Source organism: Erythrolamprus reginae, chromosome 3 (genome assembly GCF_031021105.1).
Source record: "Erythrolamprus reginae isolate rEryReg1 chromosome 3, rEryReg1.hap1, whole genome shotgun sequence".
NCBI classification, from domain to species: domain Eukaryota; kingdom Metazoa; phylum Chordata; class Lepidosauria; order Squamata; family Dipsadidae; genus Erythrolamprus; species Erythrolamprus reginae.
The window spans coordinates 74,155,657-74,164,961 of record NC_091952.1 but is presented as its reverse complement, the minus strand read 5'-3'; the positions used below and the strand labels follow the sequence as shown (position 1 = coordinate 74,164,961).

At 39.6% G+C, this 9,305-nt stretch overlaps 1 protein-coding gene across 1 annotated transcript in view; it reads right to left on the bottom strand.

The window, feature by feature from the left end:
• Positions 1 to 4,722: 4,722 nt before the first annotated feature.
• SLC5A9 (solute carrier family 5 member 9) overlaps positions 4,723 to 9,305 on the bottom strand; it is a 54,704-nt gene continuing 50,121 nt past the window's right edge. Inside the window, exon 15 of the mRNA XM_070745843.1 lies at positions 4,723 to 5,322. Within this exon, the coding sequence (XP_070601944.1) occupies positions 5,114 to 5,322 (209 nt within the window). The 3' untranslated portion in view covers positions 4,723 to 5,113. The remainder of the gene's footprint in view (positions 5,323 to 9,305) is intronic.

The following is a 9,305-nucleotide window of genomic DNA, read 5'->3' as shown; positions in this document are numbered from 1 at the left end:
TTCCCACTAAAAATTCCTACTTATTACTCCGGAAAGTTGATACAAATGAGAAGTGTTTACATTTGTTAAGCTATGCAGATAAATTGCAGGAAGCAAGAACTAAAATGCTGTGAGATGGTTGCTAAATAGACAAGAGATTTTTGGTAAAAGATAAATCGGATCTAAATATGAGTCAGCAGTTTGCAGTGGCAGCCAAAACAGCCATTGCACTCTTAATTTGCAGCAAGAGGGATACAATGAACATCAAGTGAAGAACTAATACCACATCTAGAGTACTGCATCCAGTTTTGATCACCATACTATAAAAATAGATGTTGGGACGCTAGAAAAAGTGCAGAGCAGAGCAACCAGGATGATTAGGGGACTGGAGGCTAAAACATATGAAGAATAGTTACAGGAACTGGCCATGGTTTGTCTAGTGAAGAGAAGGACAAAGGGAGAGAGGGTACCAGTATTCCAATATTGGAGGGGCTGCCACAGAGAGGAAGTGGGTGAAGATATTTTCCAAAGCAGACACCTGGAGGCCAGACAAAGAATAATGGGTGGAAACTGATCAAGGAGAGATTCAACCTAGAAATAAAGAGACACTTTCTGACAGTGAGAACAATAAACCATTGGAACAGCTTTTCTTTGGTAGTTGTGGGAGCTTATCACTTGAGACTTTCAAGAAGAGATTGGACTGCCATTTGTCAGAAATGGTGTAGGGTCTTGTTAGTACATGGTACTCACCAGTATTTGGGGTTGCCATGTATGTAAACTACCAATTGTAGTTTGTACCTTTATAGATGTAATATACCTTTAAGACAGGGAGTAGGAGAGCAAGGTTGACTCAGCTTTCCACCTTTCCGAGGTCAGTAAAAGGAGGATTCAGATTGTTGGGGGCAATATGCTGACTCTGTAAACCACTTAGAAAGGGCTGTGGTGAACTGTGAAATGGTAAATAAGTTTATTATTTATTTATTTATTTATTTTATGTATTGGATTTGTATGCCGCCCCTCTCTGCAGACTCGGGGCGGCTAACAACAGCAATAAAACAGTATATAACAAAATCCAATACTAAAAACAGTTAAAAACCCATTATATAAAAACCAATCATACATACAGACATACCATACATAAAATTGTAAAGGCCTAGGGGGAAATGTATCTCAGTTCCCCCATGCCTGGCGGCAGAGGTGGGTTTTAAGCAGCTTTCGAAAGGCAAGGAGGGTGGGGGCAATTCTAATCTCTGGGGGGAGTTGGTTCTAGAGGGCCGGGGCCACCACAGAGAAGGCTCTTCCTCTGGGTCCCGCCAAGAGACATTGTTTGGTTGACAGGACCCGGAGAAGACCCACTCTGTGGGACATAACTGGTCGCTGGGATTCTTGCAGCAGAAGGCGGTCCCTGAGGTAATCTGGTCCAGTGCCATGAAGGGCTTTATAGGTCATAACCAACACTTTGAATTGTGACCGGAAACTGATCGGCAACCAATGCCGAGTGTTGGTGTAACATTGGCATATTTGGGAAAGCCCGTGATTGCTCTCGCAGCTGCATTCTGCATGATCTGAAGTTTCTGAACACTTTTCAAAGGTAGCCCATGTAGAGAGCGTTACAGTAGTCGAGCCTCGAGGTGATGAGGGCACTCCCCCCCAGAGATTAGAATTGCCCCCACCCTGCTTGCCTTTCGAAAGCTGCTTAAAACCCACCTCTGCCGCCAGGCAGGGGGGAAATGAGATACACTTCCCCCTAGGCTTTTACAATTTTATGCATGGTATGTCTGTATGTATGATTGGTTTTTATATAATGGGTTTTTAACTGTTTTTAGTATTGGATTTTGTTATATACTTTTTATTGCTGTTGTTAGCCACCCCGAGTCTGCGGAGAGGGGCGGCATACAAATCCAATAAATAAAATAAATAAAATGAGTGACTGTGAACAGTTTAAGTGCAATTGCTAAGTACTAAGGTACAGAGGGTGTGGAGCAGTGAAGGGCTATCAAAATTGTTATTACCACACTGGGTGTGACTTATTTTGTGGATGTGGCTTGATGATCATATGACCAGGTAGGAGTGGCTTGCTGGCCATGTGACCAGGTGGGACTGGCTTGACAATCATGTGACTTGACCAAGGATTTTTCAAGAATCTCAAAACAATACCCATATCAATGGACTCAAAACAAGCAGGTCATCGAATTCACCCACATCCTAGAAGTGAGCAGCTAGAGAACAGTGAAATGACAGAAATATCTCACTTAGAATTTTGAAAGCACATTTTGAGCATTGTCATAAAGATGCCTTCATGATTAAAATGGCCACTCATAAAATAATCACTTATTCAAAGGCAACAATCTAAAGTGTTCTTTGCTACTTTCAATGCTTAAGTGAACATCCCAAAATGCTCCATTCCACAAGGAGGGTCTTAACCCTCCTTCCTGCAGACTAGCAAACAAAACCAAGGTTTCTGGCAAAACATTAAGTTTCACACATTATTCATTTTATTTTCTAGAATAGGGGTCCACAAACGTGGCAACTTTAAGACTTGTAAATTTCAACTCCCAGAATTCTCCAGCCAGCTATGAAGACCTCTGTTCTAGAGAATACCATAGCCATTTGGAAAGGAGGGGGATCTTGTCTCTTTATTCTTTTCCTAGACACTTTTGCATGTAGCAGAATTGTCAGCTTTGGGGTTTTTAAACGCTTTCGGGAAGAACATAGTGGCTGCCCAAAGAGGATGCACTGCAATTTCTTTCAACATCTTTCAGTGCAAATTGGGTGCTCTGGGGTGGAGCTCCATTTCACTACCCCACTGCATTCCCGCCCATCCGGGCAGCAGCCCGTCCCTGGTGTGAAGGTAGAGTCTTATCTCTGCCTATTAATCGTCTCTAATGTGAAATGCCCCCAACGGGGCTTCAGATCTATTGGCAGAGCCAGGTTTTCAGGCCTTTCAAAAGGCCTGAGGTTGCAGATCTCACCTTAAGGGGTATAATGTTCTAGAAGCCACAGAAGAAAAAGTTCTTCTTCTGGAATGTATAGAAGAAGACAAGAGGTTACTTGGTCTAATGGAGAATCTCTGTACCAAAATTCTACATTGCCATAGGAGCTCTACTAGAGGGTTACTATGTCACAAAATATTCCCAAATACTCATGAATATATAGCAACACAAATCATCAGTTTAATCTCTGAATAAAGCTGAATATTTTTTTAAAGAACTAAGATGTATATTAGCTGCATAAATGGTCTCTTAGCAGCACAGTGTCTTTTATATTTGAATGAGTGTTGAACACATTTTTAATACTGGACAAAATAGATTCTAATGTTATAAGTGCCTTAACTGGTAAGCATTTAAAATTAAAAATGAAAAACAATTTACAGGCTTGCTGTTCATCTTCCTTAATTTTTTGGAAATTTGTTTTGCTTACGTGTACTAAAAAAAAAATGCCTAAGCAAGCAACTAGTTTGAATGAAATATAACACAATAACATTTTAAAACATTTTCCCAATGAATTAGTGTAGTGACATATTTGTTAGAGGTTTGTTGTGAATTTCATTTCCTTTTGCTCAGTCAGCCTGACAAAAAAACCCAGCACACCATTCATCTTAGTTTAAAAGAAGAACCTTTTTTCCCCGGAGCAGCAACAAATGACCTTGATAGATTTGTCAAGAAAATGAATGATAATCATTTGCTGATCGACATAGCCCCAGCAGCAATGATTAGCAAATAAATATAGATTGAGTTCATTAAAAAGCTCTGCTGCCTATAGATTTGGTTCTCAGTTATAACTCAAAGCACTACTGCTGTTTGCAAGATACATGTCCCCTATACTGTTGATAACTTATTTTGCGAGATGTATAGAAAAACATAAAAATATAGGCAGGTTGCCATGAACCACAAACGCTTGCAAGCAGCTGGAGTCTGAAAGTAACCTGTGTTGTTAAACTGATAAATACTGAAACATTATTTGTTATGGTGATACAAGCAAAGCCAGGGTTGAGTGTTCTTTAAACAGTAGCCCTCAACCTTTTCCGCATCAGGGACTGGTTCCGTGGAGAGAGATTTTCCCATGGATGAAAGGGAGCGTGGTTTTGTATGCTGCCTGCATCCTGCAGATGGGGCTTCATTTGTTTTTTTGGCCCAGTTGCTGACATGCGGGTCCACCAACTGTTCTGCCCCAGTTAAGAATTACTGGGACAGTTAACAAACACATAGCTTGGTCGAACTGAATCAATAAACCACTACTAATAACTGGTTTAGTAGTGGAGACACACACACACAACTAAAAGCAATCTTTTCTTGCAAAACCTCAGGTGCTAATTAATCATCATTAACAGCTAGTGTAAATTGAGAAAATCTTAAATCATAGCAATGCAATTATTTCTTGTTATCTTACGAAGTTTCAAAGGCTTGGCAAAATGCCTAGAAGTCTTCCTCAATAACCAAACCGAAGCAGAGAAACAGAGCAGGGATTTTTTCCTAAACTCGATGGCCCCCCACCCCAGATTTCGTATCATGACCCATCGTATCTGCCAGAGTGAATTCTAGACTGGAAAATATTATGTCACTACGCATTCTTTCAATTACATTACTGTAGTTCTTTTGGAGAATGTTTCATGTGAGCTTTTGTGGCTCTAAGATAATTTATGTAAATATTGCCTTTATACTTTATACTACCCTTTATTTTTTAAAGGAGAGGCTTATTCATGCCAAAAGGGTTTAGAACAAAATATTATACAACGATGATAAATATCTATAACAACACCTTTGGTGTTTATTTGAGGTTTATCTTATTTTACAAAAACCCTTTGAGGTAAGTCAGGTCTGTTTCTTGCTTCACCAGCAGAAATACGGTGTTTGAAAACTAAAAGCTACAACTACAAGCTGACATGAAAAGGAGAGACAGCTTTTTTTACAAGTCTGAATAGTTTGTTTTCAACCTTTTCAAATTAGGCCAAGGACCAAATAAAAGTAAGCCAGTCCTTAGGTTGTAAATCATTAGTAGTGGTCCATTTACTGGTCTAAACAACAATTTATGTAACTTGTTCCTTCAAGATATGTCCATTTTCATCATCCAGCGCTCTTGTTGTTCTTTTAAACTTAAACTTAATCTTTTGAGTTTCTTTAGGAGCTTACTCAGCTTATCCAAAGTAACCCCATAAAAAGACATTGATAGCTAAAAGAATAATGGCATTGATATTACAAACAGCTTTCCACGCTGGTTCCTCCTTGATGTTGGTGAGCTTCTTGTGAGCAGCTGCTTCCTCTTCTCTGGTTAAAGTGGATTTGGGATTGACAGAAATTCCACAGAACCAGAAATAAAGTTTTTTCCAGAAAGGATATTGCACTTCTGTAAGAGAGAAAAGAATAACTTAGTGTGCATTGGAGGCTCTCCCCACCCATCTAGCGCTTATATACTGCTCAAAAATAAATAAATAAAGGGAACACTCAAATAACACATTCTAGATCTGAATGAATGAAATATTCTCATTGAATACTTTTTTGTTCTGTACAACTATTCCATTTGCACAACAGCATGTGAAATTGATTGTCAATCAGTGTTGCTTCCTAAGTGGACAGCTTGATTTCACAGAAGTTTGATTTACTTGAAGCTATATTCTGTTTTTTAAGTGTTCCCTTTATTTTTTTCGGCAGTGTAGATACAATGGAACAAGCATGTAACATATATTTGAGAAACAGCATAGAATAGCGAAGGATGGATATGAACAAATGAAGTTATACATCGGCCACAACCAGTGGTGGGCTCCTATGAGTACGATCAGGTACGCAGTACCGATAGCAAACTTTTGGTCACAGTACCTGGGCTCTTGGTATGTTTTTCCTATCACAGTAAATGGGGTGGAACGCAGTGTTCCCTCTAATTTTTTTGGGGGGTGGGCGGAAAAGTATAGTGTCTGAGCGGCAGTCCCTTCGGGACTGGGCGGCACAGAAATAATAAATAAATAAATAAATAGATAAACAAACAAACAAACAAAAAACCCACCCTGTTTTGCCTCAGAGAATTTCAAAATAAAATACTGTACTGTGTGTCTATAACAGTGAGCTCATAATAGGGCAACTCTATCAATATCAAAATGCCACTTCAATAGTTGAGCTAGTTTCAAACTAGATTTTGATTTTCTTTCTCTCTTCCTTACTCCCATTCTTTTTCTTTCTCTTTTCTTCCTCTCTTTTTTCTATCTGTTTCTCTCTCTTCCTCTCTTCCTCTCTCTCACTTTCCCTCTCACTCTTTCCCTCGGCTTCTGGGCAGGTTTGGAAAACTCTGAGTTGATGATGATTTTTAAGTGAGCGATTGCTCACTGCTCAGCTTAGAGGGAACTATGGTTGAACGTGTATAATTTTAGAATAGCTGTTCTTGCATGTGTGTACATACACTTTATATAGTAGATAGTCAGGGCTGGGCTACTGCCCGGATGGGGGAGAACGCAGTGGGGTAGCGAAAATAGAGCTCCACCCCAGAACACCCAATTTGCACTGAAAGATATTGAAACAAAATGCATAAGCCATGCCCAAAGTGTGGTAGTAAAAATTTTGGTAGCCCTTCACTGGCCACAACTTAATGGCCATAAGCAGGGGTGGGTTCCTCCCAGTTTGGACCAGATTGCCTGAACCCCTAGCGACGGTGATGTCACGGATCTGATTCGGGCGACGCTGGTCTATGGGTGCTGCCCTCTTTTTTTATTTTATTTTATTTTTGCAAATTTTCCCTGTTTGGATGGCTTCTCCTCTTCCGCTGCTTAAAAAAGGGCCTGCTGCCCACCCCCGGATTAATACTGACCTTTATTTCTTCACAAGAAGCACAGCTGATCAACTCCTCAGCTGTGTCTTGGGCTGATTCCTGCTACTTAGCACATGCAGAAATGCAATTGTGCAAGGGAACGTGTGCATGCACATGAAACATAGCAAAACCGAGTTGTTGAAGTGTGGAACTCATTACCGGACTCCATAGTGTCATCCCCAAACCCCCAACATTTTACCCTTAGATTATCTACGGTTGACCTATACAGATTCCTAAGAAGTCAGTAAGGGGGAGTACAAATGCACTAGAGTGCCTTCCCTCCCCTGTCCTATTGCTCTCCTATATCTCCTATACCTTTCTTCTATTCCTATATCTCTTCTTCTATTTTTCATTGATATGTTCTATTACTATATCTTCTCTTCTATTCTTTCTTAGATATATTTTACTATGAGTATCCTCTATAACCTTCATCATGTATTTTACTATGTGTGTGTGTGTGTGTGTGTGTGTGTGTGTATGTATGTATATATATATATATATATATATATATATATATATATATATACATCCAGAAATGTGTGAGATAAATTATATATATATATATATATATATATATATATATATATATATATATATATATATATATGGCAAAACACAGGGCAAAACCCGAACTCAGAACAATATATATATATATATATATATATATATATATATATATATATATATATATATATATATATATGTCACATGTTTAAGCTGAATTTGAAAATTAAGGGAGACTAGGATAGATCTATTTCGGCCTTATTTTGGCCTCATCAGCTAGCCATACCCACTGGGACTTGAACCTGCAACCTTTGCCTTGTAAGGCAGGGAATTATCCTCTAGGCTACAGTATCCAATCCCTTCAGCTCTGTACCAGGGAAGGGTTACATTTTGTGTCGAATCACCCTGGTATATTGAAGGAACATCACAGCTCCTGTTTTGCCTCTCGGCCCAACCCAGGGCCATTTCCAAGGCAGTTAATTTTATTGATAGCCGACAATTCTATCTGTATGTGTCACATGTTTATATATATATACACACCCACTAAAACTCTCATTGTGTATTGGACTAAATAAATAAATAAATAAAATAACTGCGAACCAGTGGGGAAGCTTAGTGGAACCAACCCCTGACCATAAGTAAGTCAGGGCCATTTACAACCTTTTTGCCATAGTTCGTTAAAGCAAATTAGTGTCATTGCTAAGTGAATCCTGTGATTGCTGCACAAGACTGGCCTAGTCTCTCCAAGTCTATGGAGAGGGGCGGCATACAAATCTAATTAATAATAATAATAATAATAATAATAATAATAATAATAATAATAACAACAACAACAACAACAACAACTAAAGTTAACTTTGCTTTCAGAAACTGGCTGGAAAGATCACTAATGGTGGTCATATGACTCTGGGACAGTCCCAAAAATTGACCACCTCTCAAGAACAGTGTTGTGCCTACTCCAGCAGCCTAGAAAGCAGAAGGAAGAAGGAGGGAGAGAAATGTGGCTCTTAGAAAAAGGCTCCTTCTAGTTTCAGATACTCTTCTAGTTTCTGTCCTGTTCATCATTGGATTAAACTTTCCATTAAGAGATTGTTGCCTTGACAGATCTTTCTTGGAGAAAAACCCACCCCCAATAACAAACTTCAGTCTTATCATCTATAGCAGGGGTCTTTGACCTTGGCAACTTTAATCCTGGAGGACTTCAACTCCCAAGATTGGCTTTGCTGGCTTTGCTGCTTAGCTGGCTGGGGAATTCTGGGAGTTGAAGTCTGCCAGGCTTAAAGCTGCCAAGATTGGAGACCCCGATTTATAGTACGTATAAGGAGAACCTATTATCCAAAGCACCTGAAGGCAGAACAATAAGTAATGGGTGGAAACTAAACAAGGGGAGAAGCAATTTAGAACTAAGGAGAAATTTCCTGAGAAGTTAGAAAATCAGTGGGACAGCTTGCCTCCAGAAGTTGTGAATGTTCCAACACTGAAAGTTTTTAAGAAGATGTTGGATAACCATCTGTCTGAAGTAGTGTAGGGTTTCCTGCTTAAGCAGAGGGTTGGACTAGAAGACCTCAAGGTCCCTTCCAACTCTGTTGTTGTTGTTGTTAACTCTAGTTCTGAACTTAGTTAAGAAATGCAGCTAAGTCCTGGGTTGTTCATTCAGCCTGCTTTCAGCAAATTCTCTGCAGCAAATTAATTCTATTTACATTCCGATTAGTCTCAGCTGCAACTGCTTACAGAGCATTAACTTTGTGTTAACCAATTATGAGGGTCTCTAATTTTCCATGCATGCTGGCTTTGTACAGTCACCAGGGAATAGGACTGTTGTGTGTTCTCCCGTCCTTTGTCTCTCTTGACTCCTGTCCTTTTAATAGTGTCTGCCTGCCAGGAAAAGCCTCATCTGCTGAAGATCTGCATCTCTCTTGGGGTGGGCAGATGAGAAACAAAGAAGCACCAATATCTTTCCAGAACCATTTAGAAGAAGCAAGTTCTTCTTATGTGTGCATATCAAAGGCCTCCTTTCTGCACAGACCCTG